The 17,265-nt window shown below is 49.5% G+C and overlaps 1 protein-coding gene across 7 annotated transcripts; it reads left to right on the top strand.

Annotated features, from left to right (window-relative positions):
• Window positions 1-458: 458 nt before the first annotated feature.
• Window positions 459-16,741, top strand: LOC109563162 (clusterin-like). 7 transcript variants are annotated; one of them, XM_070794982.1, is made up of 7 exons: window positions 459-653; window positions 5,396-5,544; window positions 6,724-6,828; window positions 7,887-8,057; window positions 11,601-11,702; window positions 15,146-15,375; window positions 16,487-16,741. In XM_070794982.1, the coding sequence occupies exons 5-7, from the start codon at window positions 11,660-11,662 to the stop codon at window positions 16,553-16,555; spliced, it is 342 nt and encodes a 113-aa protein (XP_070651083.1). In that variant the 5' UTR covers window positions 459-653; window positions 5,396-5,544; window positions 6,724-6,828; window positions 7,887-8,057; window positions 11,601-11,659; the 3' UTR covers window positions 16,556-16,741. The 7 variants fall into 7 exon arrangements, with proteins under 7 accessions (XP_070651083.1, XP_070651084.1, XP_070651079.1 ...); XM_070794983.1 differs by lacking the exons at window positions 6,724-6,828; window positions 7,887-8,057 and adding an exon at window positions 14,607-14,712; XM_070794978.1 differs by lacking the exons at window positions 6,724-6,828; window positions 7,887-8,057 and having other exon boundaries at window positions 461-653.
• The last annotated feature ends 524 nt before the right edge of the window (window positions 16,742-17,265 follow it).

Here is a 17,265-nt window from a genome sequence, read left to right as displayed (position 1 = left end):
TCATGTGAAGAGTTGACTCATTGGAAAAGACTCTGATGCTGGGAGGGATTGGGGGCAAGAGGAGAAGGGGACGACAGAGGATGAGATGGCTGGATGGCATCACTGACTCGATGGACGTGAGTCTGAGTGAACTCTGGAAGTTGGTGATGGACAGGGAGGCCTGGTGTGCTGCGATTCATGGGGTCGCAAAGAGTCGGACACGACTGAGCGACTGATCTGATCTGATCTGAGGGACCAGGCAGGGGCGCGGAGCATCCCTCCACTCCTGCGGAGCTGGGCGCTCGCCGTGCATGTTAACTCAGGCTCTCCCCTTCTGGGGCGCCGTGCCCCGGCTCTGAGCCCCTTGGGTGCGACCCCGCGCCCCAGCGTCCGTCTCCGCCCGAGCCTTTCGCGGTGCCAAAGCGCCCCCCTATGCCCCGCGCCGGGTGCTGCACCTCACCCACCTCCCCAAATGCCCACCCCCTGCATCTCCGCCCCGCTTCCCGCGCCGGCTTCCGGAAAGCTCTCGGTGCTTTCTACGGCATTCTTTGGGCGTCCTGCAGGTTTGGAGCCATTCCCAAAGTGGGTGTATACGCAGCGGAGCGCTATAAACACGGGAGCCTCACCGTGCAGTGCACGCGGCGTCGCCGGAAGCTTGTGGGCGGCGCTGACGGGTGAGACGTCCCCACTCTTCCAGTCCCCTGTGCAGCCCCGCCGCCGGGAAGACAAGCGCAGGGCTGGGGGTGGGGGGCCGCCAGGCGAGGAGAGGATGGTCGCTGGTAGTCCCCGGGCTGTCAGAGGGGGCGCTTTGGGTGGAGTCGGAAGATCCATGGAAGGGAAGTGGCTGGAGCCCCATCGCCAGGGAACCGAGTTGGGGACCGAAAATTGTGGGGTCGGCGTACAGGCAGGGACTCGGGAGCCTCTTTGTTTATGAACTCCAATCACAATTCTGTGGGGTAAACAGGATAGATGTTAGTGAACCTCCTTTTGTGAAGATGGGGAAACTGACATTTGGAGAACTGACGCTGCTGCTGGAGTGGCAGAGCTGCTTCCTAATGCACCAGAGTACATCAGAGAAACGTCACACAACCTCCATCAGGTTTTAGACATCTGATTCAAACTGTCACATCTTATAAATGAAAATCTGGAAGGATAAACAGAAAGAAAAATCTCCAAAGATAAACAGAAAACAGGTATCAGAATTGCGATTAGAACCCAAGTCTTGACCTTTCAGAATTTCTGGACCTATCGAAAAAAGAAGCTGATTATTACTATTTAAGAGTGGGGTTAGGAATTTAAGAGTAAGTACTGGTATTGTAACAGGATGCTTTTGAGACTTCGTTGTAATAATAGTTGGAAATTACAGACAATTTAAAAGATCAGCCATGTGGGATGGCAAAATAAGGTACACCAGATTAAGAGACTATTACACAGCTGCAAAACTGTGCTTTTAGAGTGTATTTGAAGATAGTGGATGTAAAGGATCCAATTGTATGCAAATGCACAGAAAAGAGGAGAGATACCACAGTGCTAATGGTTGCCTCTGGAAGGTGTGAATTACTGGCAATTGTTTTGTTTTTCTTTTTGATTGAGTTTGCTATATTTTGGGATGGAGTAGGAGAGGAGCTTGGGCTTTTTACCCTGCAGCTTACTCCGCGTGACAGTGTCTTCCCCATGGCTTCCTCTGGGGAAAGGAGAGCCTTTGAGAGGCTTGTTTAATCAGAGCAGTTGGCAACCAGGTGCCCTAGTCTGAAGATGGGAGGGGAGGGGAGGGGAGTCGGTGCAAAGGGAGGGCAATTTGGCTGCACAGCCACTGTCCCCGTACTGCCCTTGGGCTAGTGTCAATATCATCTGCATGTGTGTTAGCACAGTAGTCTCGGAATCAGAATCTAGTGTGGTAACAAGACTCCCGGCTACTTCCCAGGTACTTTAAAGGAGTCAGCAGCAGGGAGGGACCACAGGTGGCCTCTGTGTGCCTGCTTCCTTTCCTCTGTCCCTCTCTACGTGCCACCTCCTCCCACTTCCCCAAAGGATACTGTGCCAGTGCCCACAACTGGTCCTACGTCTATTTTTGAAGGAGTCAGAATTTGCAAAGATGACATAAGACCCTTGTGTTTACAGAACACATTCACATCTCTGAGATCTGTATTACGTCCATTTTACAGACGGAGAAACTGAGGCTCAGATATCAGTGACTTGGTGTCAAGGAAAGAACACTGGGCTGGGGGATTGGGAGGGCTGGGTTCTCATCCTGGGGTTGCCACCAGCTTGTTGCAGGCCTTGGGGAGCCCCAGCCTGTTTCTGGGTTCTGCCTTACCTCTGAGGTGATTGGGTGGGAGACAGGTCCCTGTCCCAGCTCTCAGCTCCACGACTCCCATGGTCCCCAGGCTCCTGATGGGAGATCCTGTACTGACCCCTGGGTTTCCGGACTCCTCATCCAGCGCTCCTGCCTTTGGCTTCCCTGAGTCTCTTTTCTTCAGGACCCAATGCCCTGTCTTCCAGTCACAGCCTATTTCAAAGGCTGGGGTATGATTTCTACAAAGCCTTCACTTATGGGGGAGGAGTGCTCTGCTGGAGGGGTGTTTCTCTCTGGCTTTCTCTCTCTGGCATGACAAAGCCTCTGTCTGTGCTCCAGGCGTTTCAGGCCTCAGTGAGCAGCAGGGGCAGTGTCTGGCAGACCTGAACTAGCACCTTGGCTTAGCTGCCCACCCACCATCTCTGCAGAGGGCAGTGACCCGCTCTCCTCTCCCACGCTACTCTACTCAGGGACCACAGCCCAGCTGCCTTACTAATTGTGTCTCAGGAGAGACTTGCCTTATTCATTTTCTCCCAAGGGTCCCAGCGGACCTGTGGAGGAGCTGAGAACGGCTTCAGGGTGTGCATCGTTTCAGGAAGGGGAGAGCCCCTTCCCGTTCTTGTTAGGGTGAAGTGGGTAAGTTCAGATGAGCAGTTGTGAGGAGGAGGGGTGCGGGATGGGAGAGGGATGCAGGGAGAGGGATTTTTGTTTTGCAACAACTTCAGCTTTGGGGAAAGGATCCATTGTGTAAGACCAGCTGGTCCAGGGCTCAGGGCAGCTAGCCAAGTGATGGTGGGAGGACCTTGGGAGGTGCCCTGCTGTGGGCTTAGAGGGACCAGCCAAGTGAAAGGGACCTGGTGGAGCAGAGAAGCGCTGCTCCCAGCAGGACTTCTTCTGGGGAGGCTCCTTCCCCCCCACAGTGCCACACCCCACCAGTCCCTTTGGCCTTGCCCCTCCCTCTCTATACTCCCTGAAGACCACTGTCCTCCTCGCCTCACTCTACTCCCATCCGTGCCTCCTGCCTCGAGTCTCACACTGGGGATGATAAATGGATTTATTTCCCTGTGTCGACCCAGAGGGTCTGAGGCTATCACTGCTTCAGGCCCTTGAAAAGCACTTTTGGGAGGTGTTGAGGCTTGGTTGGGGAATGGTGCTGTGGTTGATTGGTGATGCCGACAGCAGGGGACTGGATGTGTTCAGGGCTGCAGTCCCCACTTTAGGGGGATGGGAGAGGCTGGATGAGTGACCCAAGAGAGGTGTTTTCAGAGTTGAGTTTGTTGAGATAGACGCCTTCTCTGGATGCAGAAATCTCATGTGTCTTTTGCAGGCATAGTCAGCTATGATGGGAAGAGAAGAAGGAAGGGGAGGGGAGGGGAGGAAGAGGGGAGGAGGAGCAGGAGGAGGGTGGCTTGGACCCGAGTCCAGTGGTTCCAACTCCAGATCCTTATTTCTTCTGTATTAGGCTGCTTTCCTGGGGTTCTTCCCGGTACCCCGCTGCCTCCACTTTCTTTTGAAAGTGCCCAGTGGCAAGAGTGATCCTTTCTTGTCAAGTCCCTGGGATGTGAGCTGAGGGCATAGTGGAGGGCCAGGCCTCAGCAGGGCTCCAGGAAAGCAGGCAGCAGGCTGGGCTGGACACAGCGGGCTGTCTAGCTATTACCATGACAGTCCCCTGTTCTCTCCAAACAGAGGCTTGCTGGGATTCCAGAGTTGGAGAAGGAGGCAAGCTGAAGACTCTCCTGCTGTTGATGGGGCTGCTGCTCAGCTGGGAGAGTGGCCGGGCAATCTCGGGCAAAGAGCTCCGGGATAAGTGACCCGTCATGCCCTTCTGTCAGGACCCCAAGGGTCAGAGCCCATCTCTGACCTGTGCATGAGGTCTGGTTTGCTCTGCCTGGGTCCTTCTCTGAGCTCCCTGTTGCTAGTCAAGGCTCTTTGTGGTCAGGTTGGCTTCCAGGCACTTTCAAGTGGACCCCAAGCCCTTTCTGGATCTTGTATCTCATCTGGCTGTTCTCTTCCCATTCAGCTTGGCCCAGTACCCACACAGCTCCCCCTGAAGCTCCATGAAGCCTGGACCATTGGGGCCTCTGTGGACTTCCCCCTTGAGTTTCCATAACGCTTACCACCTGTGTCTGCCACCTTTCCACCTACAAAACCAATGCTCTGGGTTCAGGAAAGAGAAAATATAATTCATTAGGAGGGCTTATCATCCTTCAGAGCCCAGCTTTTGGTTCCCCTCTTCTGCTAGGTCCTTCCTGACACCCATCTTCCCTCTGCTCCACTCTTGTCCTGCGAGCTGACCAACTCTCTGGGGTAGTAGTTAGAAAACCAAATGTTGAGATCAGAGGTGGGTGGGAGTCTATCTCCACCCTCCCAGCTGTATAACTGTGGGTGAGTATCTTGATCTCATTATGATTCTTCATCCTCATTTATGCAATGAGGTGAAGGCAGTGTTGAGAGTCTTAGATAAAATGCATATGAAGCATCCAGCACGGTGCCTGGCCCAGGATAAGCACCAGAGAAGCGTGGGCTATTACTTTTAGTACTTTAGTAACATTGTCTCATTGTATTTGTCAAACGATGTGGTATGTCTGATCAGTCTCCTTGTGGGATGGTGTAATTAAGTCACCTCGGTGTCCCTGTCACCTGACACCATGCATTGGAACAAAGACGAAGTTCAGATGTTTGCTTAAACTGCTTTCCAGAAAGGACTGTATCCAAAAGGATACTATTTTATATTTTGATGCTTAAACATCAAATTATGCTTCCAGGATTTTTTTTTTTTTTTCCTTGAACATTTTCTTCTGCAGTTAGTTAGGCTGCTCCTCCAGAGCCCCAGGGGCAGACTGGGTTATTTCTCTGGGTGTGTCTGCTCCAATGTTTGCATTTCTGAGCAGCTGGGTAATTGATTCTCAGGCCCTGGGTCTTTAGTGCGCCCTGGAGATGGAACCTAGAATGGAACCTGTGTCAGAGTGAAGCTGGGACCCTGAAGGCTGCTTGCCAGGGGGACCCCAGCCATGGCAGCCCCTAGATCCACTGGCCTTTCTGACCCTTTCAAATGGTTCCAGGATTGTATTCCCAGCACCACCCACTCACATCATCCACCTCTCTGCCCTTTTCCTGCAGAAATGTCCACCGAGGGGAGTAAGTATGTGAATAAAGAAATTTAAAATGCCCTCAAGGAGGTGAAACAGATAAGGACCCAAATAGAACAAACCAACGAAGAGCGCAAATTACTGCACAGCTCCCTAGAGGAAGCCAAGAAGAAGAAAGAGGTAAGGAAGAGCTCCGTGGCCCCAACCTTGATCCTCTGTGCTGGAGGGAGAGAGTGGCCCTTGCTCCTCCAGGTGCCCTGCCAGGTTGCCGTGGTGACCTGCCCTCCTTCCTTCCCCGCTGTGTCATCTGATACCAGGGGCTGTGGTTAACAAATAGGGAAGGTTTATTTGCTTTTGAAAGCTTTAAGAGATGAGATTTTGGATCTGGTTTCGTTACAAGCCTGCTGCCAGATTCATTTCAATAGATTTTTCTAAACCCCGATTGTGTGCAAGCTCCAACGTCGGCTTTGGGTAGGGTCTGTCACTGTCACGGGTTAGAAGGGGGATGGCACCCTACCTTCAGGAAGCTTATCTAGTGTGGGTAATACCTTTGGGGGTATAGCAGGCACACACTGTATTGCCCACGTCTGAGTTCTGGACTACTTTGTAAAGAGACACCTAAGTCCAACAGTGAGCATACACAACTAAGCCACTGTCATTCGACAAACAGCTTATTTGTGCTGTGCTCAGTCCCTCAGTTGTGTCCAACTCTTTGAGACCCCATGGACTGTAGCCCGCCAGTCTCCTCTGTCCGTGGGATTCTCCAGGCAAGAATACTGGAGCATGTGGCCATTTCCTCTTCCAGGGGATCTTTCTGATTCAGGGATCAAACCCACGTCTCTTAAATGTCTCTTGCACTGGCAGGCGTGTTCTTACCATTACCGCCACCTGGGAAGCCCAGCTTATTTAAAAAATCAATAGTCTTTGTCAGGGTATCCTCAAATTCTACCCTGATTGCTACCCTACCCCTAATGACAGAGATACTGAGATGCAGCCTATGGTCCCTGATGTGTGGGGTGAAATCATTATAAAGACTCAGAGAAGTTCTGTGGTGAAGAAACACATGTAACTTCATTTAACCCAAGTGCTTTCCAAATCCAATTGACCAGGGAATCCATTTATTTTTTTCCTGATAGCTTGGAGCACAATTTCATGGTAGCCACTTGCAGAAATGTTGGCCTGGGTGCAGCTCTAACTTTCTCTGAAACTTAATGCCCTTTCTTGGTATGAGTAGAAATTCCCGCCATGCTATGAGAAACCTCCTAGACTCCACGGAGAAGTGGCAAGTCTTGTTCTTGAATGTTTGTTTCTCACTGGAATATCTTGTTTCTCACTGGAATTTAATATTTGACAATCCAGGTTCTATAAAGCACATCATGTTTGGAGAAAGACTTCATGACTTCTCAGATGAGAAATATGAGAACTGGAAAGAAAGGAACTGCCTGTGACTTGGCCTCATAGAAGGTGTGGTGGCCTTCCCCATTTGGGAGCAAGAGGCAGTGGACACAGACCAGGGGACAGGGGACATGGAGCAGGAGAAGATTTCACATGGCTCCTCCTGCTCAGACATTCCTAGTGCAGCTTCATCTGGGGGTATAGATGGTCTACTTCATTCTTTGAAGAGTAAAACACTTATTTTTCAAGATTTTAATATAGAAAAGCAGAAGAAAAGTTTTTCCATAATCCTTTTACTTTAGGACAATTCCTTAGGTATCTAAGGATACCTACATTTGATCTATTTCTTACTATTTTTTCTCCTCTGTACTTTTTGGACAGTGGCTGTACTCAAACTCATTAATTTTTTAACATGAGAAATGCTTATTATAATATTTAACACTTATTACAAACATCCTTGGTAATGCTGTCCTAGCTACCATTTGTAGGTAGTACTATTTCCTTAACTTGTCCCCTAGTTTTGAACATCTGAGTTAACTCCAGTTTGTTTTTTTTTTTTTTTGCCATTTATGAATATTTAAAAAATATCTTCAGGCATACAGATTTTTCCTTGATTGCAGGAATTCCTTGGGATAGATGCCTGCAGAATTACTGGATCAAATGTCATGGTCATGTTAGAGACTTTTGGTAGCAGGTGTGATTTTGATTTTAGAAACTTACCTATTCCCATGGCATGCTGCAGACTGTGGTTGCCATAGAAAAATAAGATTCAAGGAAGCTTTGGAAGATGATATTTAAATTCCTGAAGTTGAGAGTATAAAGTGGGGTATTTAGTGAGAAGGGGGAAGTCTTGGGGTAAAGACATTAGGTGCAGCATCAGAGAAAGATGTCTAGATGGGCTCTAGTGGCCAGAAAGGACTAACGAGCAGGATGAAGATGGGAGGATGTTTAAAACCAGATGAGAAGGGACATCCTGGTGGCAAATGTGGGAACTTGTGAGCCAGAGCAGGATGGAAATAAGCACCCATGTGCCAGGTTGGGCAGAGTTGGGGGTGGGCACCCATGCCTGCTTCAGGAAGGGGAAGCCCGTGGTTTCTGTGGCTAAGCCAGCCTGTGTCATCCCCCAGAACCCCCTGAATGACACCAGGGATTCCGAAACCAAGCTGAAGGCATCCCAGGGGGTGTGCAAGAAGACCACGACCGCCCTCTGGGACGAGTGTAAGCCCTGCCTGAAGCAGATCTGCATGAAGTTCTATGCTCCTGTGTGCAGAAGCGGCTCAGGACTGGTTGGCCACCAGGTGACAAGGCGCCCTGCCCCTTCAGCACAGCATGTCTCGGGCAGGGGAATGAGAACTGAATATGCTTCTTTGATTCTGCACCGAGTTCCAAGTGTGGGGATTTCCCTACCAAGGGGTTCTCCCACACCAGCCGGGTGCCCTGCAGTTCAACTCAAGTCGGACCCCATCTACCTAGAGACAGCATCAGACCCCACAGCTTCAGGGCTCAGTCCCACAAGTCTGCCCCACCACGCCCACCCCCGATTTCAACCGCCAATCATGAATCCAGGTGGTCACCTGTGCTTCTGACTGGCTGGCTGTAGATTAGAGTGTTCCATGACCGCTTCCTTTTATTGTTGTTGAGTCATTAAGTCATGTCCAACTCTTTCCAACCCCATGGACTGTAGCCTGACAGGCTCCTCTATCCATGGAATTTCCCAGGCAAGAATACTGGAGTGAGTTGCCATTTCTTTCTCCCAGGAATCTTCCTGACCCAGGCATCAAACCCATATCTCTTACACTGCAAGTGGAACCCAGCATCCCCTTGGGTTCAATTAATTTGTTCAAGAAGCCCACAGAACCCGGAAAAACATTTTACATACTAGATAATCAATTTATTTTTAAAGGATATATCTTGGGTTATATCTGGACCACTGGGGAAGAGGTTAAGTATCTACCTTGCAGTGCAGGGAACATGAGTTCGAACCCTGCTTGGGGAACTAGAATCCCAATGCCACAGGGCAGTTAAGCCTGTGTACCGCAATGAAAGATCCCGCATGATACAACTAAGGCCTGACACAACCAGAGATAAATTTTAAAAATCAAAAATAAGTAAAATCATTTTTAAAAAAGCCACCAATGGGTGACTAGCCCATTGGTCATCCATTAAAAAAAGTAATAAAAATAAAAGGGTATAAGTCAAGAACAGCCAGATGGAAGAGATGCCCAGAAAAAGGGATGGGGAGGGCTGGAGAGCCTTCATTTCCTCTCTGAGTCAGCAGGCTCTTGTGTCTCATTGGTGCATGTGTTCATCAACCCAGAAGCTTCCCAACCCATCCTTTTAGATTTCATAGAGTCTTCGTTACAGAGGCACAGTTGATTAAATCATTGACCATTGGTCATTGATTTAATCTCCAGCCTCTCTCTCCCCTCCCTAGAAATCAGGGGCTGGGGCTAAAAGTTCTAACCTTTTAATCATGTAGTTGGCTCTCCCATCAATCAGCCCCCATCCTTCAGATCAGATCAGTCGCTCAGTCGTGTCTGACTCTTTGCAACCCCATGAATCGCAGCACGCCAGGCCTCCCTGTCCATCATCAACTCCCGGAGTTCACTCAGACTCATGTCCATCGAGTCAGTGATGCCATCCAGCCATCTCATCCTCTGTCATCCCCTTCTCCTCTTGCCCCCAATCCCTCCCAGCATCAGAGTCTTTTCCAATGAGTCAACTCTTCGCATGAGGTGGCCAAAGTACTGGAGTTTCAGCTTTAGCATCATTCCTTCCAAAGAAATCCCAGGGCTGATCTCCTTCAGCATGGACTGGTTGGATCTCCTTGCAGTCCAAGGGACTCTCAAGAGTCTTCTCCAACACCACAGTTCAAAAGCATCAATTCTTCGGCACTCAGCCTTCTTCATAGTCCAACTCTCACATCCATACATGACCACAGGAAAAACCATAGCCTTGACTAGACGAACCTTTGTTGGCAAAGTAATGTCTCTGCTTTTGAATATGCTATCTAGGTTGGTCATAACTTTCCTTCCAAGGAGTAAGCGTCTTTTAATTTCATGGCTGCAGGCACCATCTGTAGTGATTTTGGAGCCCAGAAAAATAAAGTCTTGACACTGTTTCCACTGTTTCCCCATCTATTTCCCATGAAGTGATGGGACCGGATGCCATGATCTTCGTTTTCTGAATGTTGAGCTTTAAGCCAACTTTTTCACTCTCCATTTTCATCTTCACCAAGAGGCTTTTTAGTTTCTCTTCACTTTCTGCCATAAGGGTGGTGTCATCTGCATATCTGAGGTTATTGATATTTCTCCCGGCAATCTTGATTCCAGCTTGTGTTTCTTTCAGTCCAGCGTTTCTCATGATGTACTCTGCATAGAAGTTAAATAAACAGGGTGACAATATACAGCCTTGACGTACTCCTTTTCCTATTTGGAACCAGTCTATTGTTCCATGTCCAGTTCTAACTGTTGCTTCCTGACCTGCATACAGATTTCTCAAGAGGCAGATCAGGTGGTCTGGTATTCCCATCTCTTTCAGAATTTTCCACAGTTTATTGTGATCCACACAGTCAAAGGCTTTGGCATAGTCAATAAAGCAGAAATAGATGTTTTTCTGGAACTCTCTTGCTTTTTCCATGATCCAGCAGATGTTGGCAATTTGATCTCTGGTTCCTCTGCCTTTTCTAAAACCAGCTTGAACATCAGGAAGTTCAGAAACTTTCAAAAAGTTACTTCCCTAACAAAGCAAAGACAGCTTGATTGCTCTTATCACGGGAAATTCCAAGAGATTTAGGACCTCCTTGTCAGGAACCAGACCATATATATGTTTCTTACGATAAATCACAGTATCACAGCTTCATTTCACATGCCATTTGCAACTGATTAGTTCTGGCTGCATTGGAGCCCAGAGTGTCGTGATCTATTGGTAATGTCTGCTATGAGTGAGAACAGCTCAGCTGTTCGTGGCTATAACCTTAGGGTCTGGTAGAGAATGGGCACACAGTGAGTATCTTTTGAATGAATGAACTCTAACATGGACATGAAAAGCCAAAACTTTTAGAAGTGTCTTCTTTCAGTGAATCAGTAGACCCTGGTTGGCCAACCCCATCTCCTAAATGCTACAGTTTGACTGGCACTGGGGCTTGGCTTGTAATGGATTGGAAATACAGGAGGGTATTGGCTTGAATGGGCCTCCCTGGCGGCTCAGTGGTGAAGAACCCACCTTCCAGTGCAGGAGACATGGGTTCAATCCCTGGGTCAGGAAGATCCCCTGGATAAGGAAATGGCAACCCACTCCAGTATTCTTGCCTGGAGAATCCCATGGACAGCAGGAACCTGGCGGGCTACAGTCCATGGGGTCACAAAAGAGTCAGACATGACTTAGCGGCTAAATGACAAATTGACTTGAATAAGCATTTACTGCATATCTTAAGGTCGGGGGTGGGGCACCCTGTGTTATAAGGAGGTTCCAAGGTGAATCTTACTCCTGCCTTCAAGGGGGAGAGAAATGAGCCAGACAGAATGCAGAGCAAAGCAGGTTATAATGCCAAAGAGAAGTATGGACGGATCAGAAAATGTGGAGGTGGGAGAGGTGTCAGCAGGTGGCAATGGTGAGAGGGAGGCCATACCCAGCTCAGGGGGCCCTGGGAACCACCTCCTGGTCCTGCTGCAGGGAGTCCCACTGCTGACCCAAGCCTGTGTCTTTCTGCAGGCAGACAGCCAGATGCCAACCTGCTCTGCCTGCAGAACCATCTCAAAGGGCCAGACAGTGGTGTGGAAGGGCTCAGAGAGATGGGGCGGCCCATGTTGCTCCGTGTGACTTCCCTTGTGTGTCCCCAGAAAACAGTGACCGCACTGTGTGCAAGGAGATCCGCCACAACTCCACGGGATGCCTGTGGATGGAGGAGCAGTGCGAGAAGTGCCAGGAGATCTTGGGAGTGGGTGAGTCGGAGACCCCTGGTCTCCTGTGTCCTCAGGTTCCCAGCACCTCCCTGGGGCTGCCTTTAGGGCGTCAAGCGGATAGGAGTTCAAACGCCAACTCTGCTACCTTCCAGCTGTGGCTCTTGGTGGGAGAGGGGTCCTTTGCTTGGTTCTGCCTGGATCCCCATCTGGGGTCGAGGGTTAGGATGCAGAGTCGTCCCCAAAGTTGGGAGACAGAATACAAAGTATTGGGTTGGCCAAAAAGTTTATTCAGGCTTTTCCATAACATCTTGTAGAAAAACCTGAAGAACTTTATGGCCAACCCAATACTTACCGCATCAGTTCAGGGTTAACAGGCTGACTGTAGGAGGGGCAGCCGTGCTTTCTAAAAAGCTGTCAACTGTGACTTCCTCCAGTTAGTCTGTCCCCAAGGGCCAAACCCAGTAGACATCCTCATTTTGGGCTGCAGACGATGAAAATTTAGATAGCATGTTGTTGTTACTGTTGTTTTGTCACTAAGTCGTGTCCAACTCTTTGCAACCCTGCGGAATATATAGCCTGCCAGGCTCCTCTGTCTGTGGGATTTCCAAGACGAGAATACTGCAGTGGGTTGCCATTTCCTACTCCAAAGGATCTTCCCAACCCAGGAATCGAATTCGAGTCTCCTGCATTGGCAGGCGGATTCTTTACCACTGAGCCATCGAGGAAACCCTTCGACAGTGTGAACTCTGTTAAACTCTTTCCAAGTGTTTGTTACTGTACACTCGTCTTCTACACACTTCATATTTACTCTGCTCCCTTGGATAACTGGGGTGGCTACTTATCTTACAGAGGAGACTGAGTTAGAGAAGGTTCAGTGACCTGCTCAGGATTACAGGACACCCCTCCTGTGGGGTGTTTGGAGTGTGTTCCCCACCAGTGCTGCTGTGTTCTCTGCCCTGAACATACAGGACTCTCCTTGTGGTACCTGCACTTCCTGACCACCTTCCTTGTGGTTGGTTGGTCCCTGAGGCAAAGGAAATAGCTCTCTTCTGCTGTAAAAGCAGAGACACACTTCCTGGCTCACAGAAGTTTATGCTCGGAAGGAAAGAGTTAATTATCCCCACCCCCACCCCAAGTGGACCGATCCTGTGGCTTTGATCTTAATTCTTTTGGGTGCCTGGGCAGGCCTTCAGAGTCTGGTTAAATATTCCTAATCTCAGTGCTGTGATTTTAGAAGCCACTGCAAAAGTACAAGTGCTATATGAGGCTGATCTATGAAGAAGTGAGGTGAGTCCACAAGCACGCCTCTTGGGTTTAGCCCATAAAATATCATAGGTAGGAAACCGTAAATCACACAGTACCTCGCAGTGAGAAAGTCACCTTAGGGCCAGAAGAAGAGACCTACTGATGCCCAAGCTCAGATTGGTGCCCCTGGTACTGATCTTAACCGTCACTGATCACAACTTCCTGAAACACTGGTTTTCTTTTCTACACTGAGGAAGATTTATGACTTCTTATCTAAAGTGCTTGCAACCTTTGGAGCGTGTGCTGCCTGGGACCTCCAGACTGAACTTTTGCAATTTCCATTCTCCTGGCATTTTGGACCAGATCATTCTTTTTTTTTTTTTTTTATGATAGGTTTCATCATTTTTTTAATATTTATTTTTAAAAAATATTTATTTATGTATTTGGCTGCTTAGGGTCTTAGCTGTGGCCTGCGTGACCCTCACTGTGTCATGTATTGCAGTGGGTGGGTTCAGTTGTTGCCGCGTGCAATGTGGGATCCTAGTTCCCCAACCAGAGATCAAACCCATGACCCTGCATTGCAAGGCAGATTCTCAACCACTGGACCCCCAGGGAAGTCCCTAGACCAGATCATTCTCTGTGATGGGGGCTTCCCTGTGCACTCTAAGGTGTTTCATAGCATCTCTGGCCTCCAGTAACCTCCCATCCCCTACCCTGCCAGTTGTGACAACCAAAAGTGTTTTCAGACCTTGTCAAATATCCATGGGGACAGCACTATCCCAGGTGAGAGCCACTGCTCTAGACTTCATCCCGGTTCTCAATGACTGTCCTTATTTTCAATGACTCTCTGGCACAAAGAGTTAAGGTTAGTCATTGTACATATTTCTCAACCCAGGTTATTGTTCATAATCCTATGTCTTGCTCCACCTGATGTTTTATTTTAATTTAATAGAAATGATTAAAGGGCTTCCGTCATAGCTCAGTTGGTAAAGAATCTGCCTGCAACTCAGGAGACCCTGGTTCTATTCCTGGGTCAGGAAGATTCCCTGGAGAAGGGCATGGCAATTCACTCCACTATTCTTGCCTGGAGAATCCCATGGACAGAGGAACCTGGTGGGCTACATACAGTCCATAAGGTTGAAAAGAGTTTCACATGACTTAGTGACTAAACCGAAACCAATAGAAATGATTACAACCAGCATGATGAAGCGTGCAAAGAACTCCTCCTTTTCCCTGACTTGCTTGAGTTTCATGTGCTCTTTTGGGGATATTTTTCAACAATTAAGGGAGAGAAAAACAGTAGTTTTTAAAGAGAGAGCGCGTTGTTTCCAACCCCTGTCTACCTGACCACCTGCAGTGGGTGGGGTGGGGGGGAGTGGGGGGAGAAAAAGCAGTGAACTTCCCTACTCTCTGGTGAGCTTGGCAGCCAGCCACACTGGGCAGATGGGCAAACCTGGACCCCCTCACTTCCTGTGTGCTTGTGGTCCGAGGATCCTGGCTGGCTCTTCTGCTAGCCAGGTTCTTGGGGCCAGAATTTCCAACTCTGTATATATAGGCAAACTTGGAGAACTTTGGAGAGCCACAGACTCAATAGGAAGAGCCCAAGTTTAGGAGTTAAAGCCTTGAGTTCACCATCCTGACCTCCCAAATAATTCATCCTATGACTTCAGGCAAATGATTTAGCTCTGTGCTCCTCAGTTTCATTGTTGGACGTCAGAATACATCAGACTATTAGAGATCACCACTACCCAGAGCGTTCGGTGATGCCTGGGGCATAGCAGTACCACACAAATGGCAGCTACAGGTAATGTCCACCATTTCCGGAAATGACTCCTGGGGGGACGGGGTCAGCAAGAGGAGCTCCTGGTCTTTGCACACGGAGCCCTGAAGTCCATGCTTCTTGAGGTGTGGACAATGCCCCTCCTTGCCAATCTCCAGGGAGTCAGGATCTTGCACCCAAAGAGAAATCAGTGATGTTACTGAAACAATTTAGTTCAACTGACACTGTCTCCCAGAGCAAGACTTTTTTGATGAAGATAGTATGTGCTGATTCACACTCAGGGCAAGCTCTCTGCTTTGTCTTGGGCTGACAGCAAACACACGGTGGAAAGACGGTGCTCAGAGTAGCTCTGCCTTAGGTACTGGCTGTGTGACCCGATTGCCATTTGTCTTCATCCCTGTTGAGCTCTCCCTTCACATTCCTGTCATTTGTTTGTGTTCTTTCCATCTCTGGGCAGACTGTTCTGCCAGCAACCCGACTCAGACGCTGCTGCGTCAGCAGCTGAACGAGTCCCTGCAGCTGGCGGAGAAGTTCAGCAGGCTGTACAACCAGCTGCTCCAGTCCTACCAGCAGAAGCTGCTCAACACGTCAGCCCTGCTCAAGCAGCTGAACGAGCAGTTCACCTGGGTGTCCCAACTGGCCAACCTCACGCAGAACGATGACCAGTACCATCTGCAGGTCTCCATGGTTAGTCTGTGCTGGCCACACATGGCAGCTGCACTCATGGTGCAGTCTGGAGGTCGCATGGTCCTCCCCCAGGGGTGAAACGGGATCAAGATGTTCACGGGGGCATGTCTGCTTTGATGGAGCACTTGTCCTACTGCAGGAAGCAAACACTCAGGCACAGCGGTACACGGAGACCTCATTGCCTGATGAGGCGGAATGTCACGATCCTATTTTATTGGCTAGGTTCAACAGCTTACCCAGCATCTCCTACCTGAGGGGTGATCACCCAGGTGTTTGAACCGGTCTGCCTGGCCGCAGAGCTCTTTCCAGAGAGCTGCCCTGTCCCACGTAGGATGCCTCATGAACTGGCCCATTGTTCTCCTCCAGTGATAAGCAGCATCACTCTAGTACCAGGAAACGTTTCTTTTTCTCTCCCTGATTCCTTTTCTACCACTGTCTGGCTGGCTGCTGCCCAAAGGAAGCATGGCAGCTGGGAAACCATGTTTTACTTGGTGGGGCTCCCCCTGGGATGGTCCTTCATGGAAGGCATTTACCCCCCAAAAGTAGTGTCTCTGAGGGCATTTCCGTTCACCAAGTTGTCTAGTTGTGGAGGTTAGGGAAAAGCAAAGGGGTCCACAGATCCGAATGAAGCCTTACTTTAGTTGCCAGCTGAGTCTGGGTTGACCGTCTTCCCCACCCCCTTGTTACCTTTTCTCCTTCCAAGTGAATGCTCCGACCCCAGCATTCCGTCTGGCCTCACCAAGGTGGCTGTGAAGCTCTTCAACTCCTTTCCCATCACCGTGACAGTCCCGCAGGAAGTCTCCAGTCCTGACTTTATGGAGAACGCGGTGGAGAAAGTGCTGCAGCGCTACCGCCAGAGGAGGCCATGAGTGTGCGCTCCCCAGCCCTACCTGGGGCCCTCTGGGGCGAACAGTTCCCTGGGGGTCCAAAACACAGGGCAGAGGCATCACTGGAGCTACAGCCAGAGCCCACGCGGGAAGTTGGAAAGCTACTCGGAATTTTTTTCTTTCTTTGGAGGATGTTCTTTCTGGGTTGATGAGGATCAAAGTGTTGGTTGCTGCTTCTCAGTGATTATCAGCCCTCACCTCCCCCTCCCCTGTTTCTTTTTCAGGGAGGAGTGAGGCGTGAAAGTTGCTTTTCTAAGTATGGGGGCATCTGCACCCACTTGCCCCTGAGATGAGCTTCAGGCCCCTCTAGAGAGTTCTGCACATCACCAGGTGACCAGGCCTGGGCTCGAGGCCCTCCTGACCCCACCAGCCTCTCTTTCCTCTGAACTCCTCTGAAACGCACTGATGCCTGCGTTTGCTGATCACCGGAGGAGCTTGCTCACATGCCACTAACTCAATAAATCGCCTTGTAATCGGAATGCTTTGCTGTGTCTTTTTTTGTTTGTTTGTTTTTTTGGCTGCGCCCTGAGGCATGTGGGATCAACACTGTTGTTGTTGACTAGTCGCTCAGTCTCTATTGATCCCTATTACAACCTATGTACTGTAGCCCACCAGGCTCCTCTGTCCATGGAATTCTCCAGGCAAGAATATTGGAGTGACTAACCATTCCCTTCTCCTGGGGATCTTCCTGACCCAGGGATCAAACCCACATCTCCTGCACTGACAGGCGGGTTCTTTACCGCTGAGCCACCAGGGAAGCCCCTTTTAGTTCACTGACTAGGGATCCAACCCGCACTCCCAGCATTGCAAGTGTGGCGTCTTAACCACTGGACCACCAGGGAAGTCCTGGTGTGTCCACCTTAGGCTGGTTGTTTTGTTTGTTTTAACTCCGGAAGGTCTTCATTTGAATGTGGGAAAAAAAGAGAAGAGAAAAACCAATGGCTAAGATGGTATAGTCTCATATAGTTGAGAATAAAAGGAGTGGGATGATGAAGTTGGTCCA

The sequence above is a fragment of the Bos indicus genome, chromosome 8 (assembly GCF_029378745.1).
Source record: "Bos indicus isolate NIAB-ARS_2022 breed Sahiwal x Tharparkar chromosome 8, NIAB-ARS_B.indTharparkar_mat_pri_1.0, whole genome shotgun sequence".
NCBI lineage: Eukaryota > Metazoa > Chordata > Mammalia > Artiodactyla > Bovidae > Bos > Bos indicus.
This window is presented reverse-complemented; position numbering and strand designations above follow the sequence as displayed.

Bases quoted from the DNA above. Each gene is read 5' to 3' on its own strand.
- LOC109563162 (XM_070794982.1), top strand. From the start codon at position 11,660: ATGGAGGAGCAGTGCGAGAAGTGCCAGGAGATCTTGGGAGTGG. The intron at 11,703-15,145 runs GTGAGTCGGAGA...ATCTCTGGGCAG, and splicing joins CCAGGAGATCTTGGGAGTGG to ACTGTTCTGCCAGCAACCCG. The intron at 15,376-16,486 runs GTTAGTCTGTGC...TTTCTTTTTCAG, and splicing joins ACCATCTGCAGGTCTCCATG to GGAGGAGTGAGGCGTGAAAG.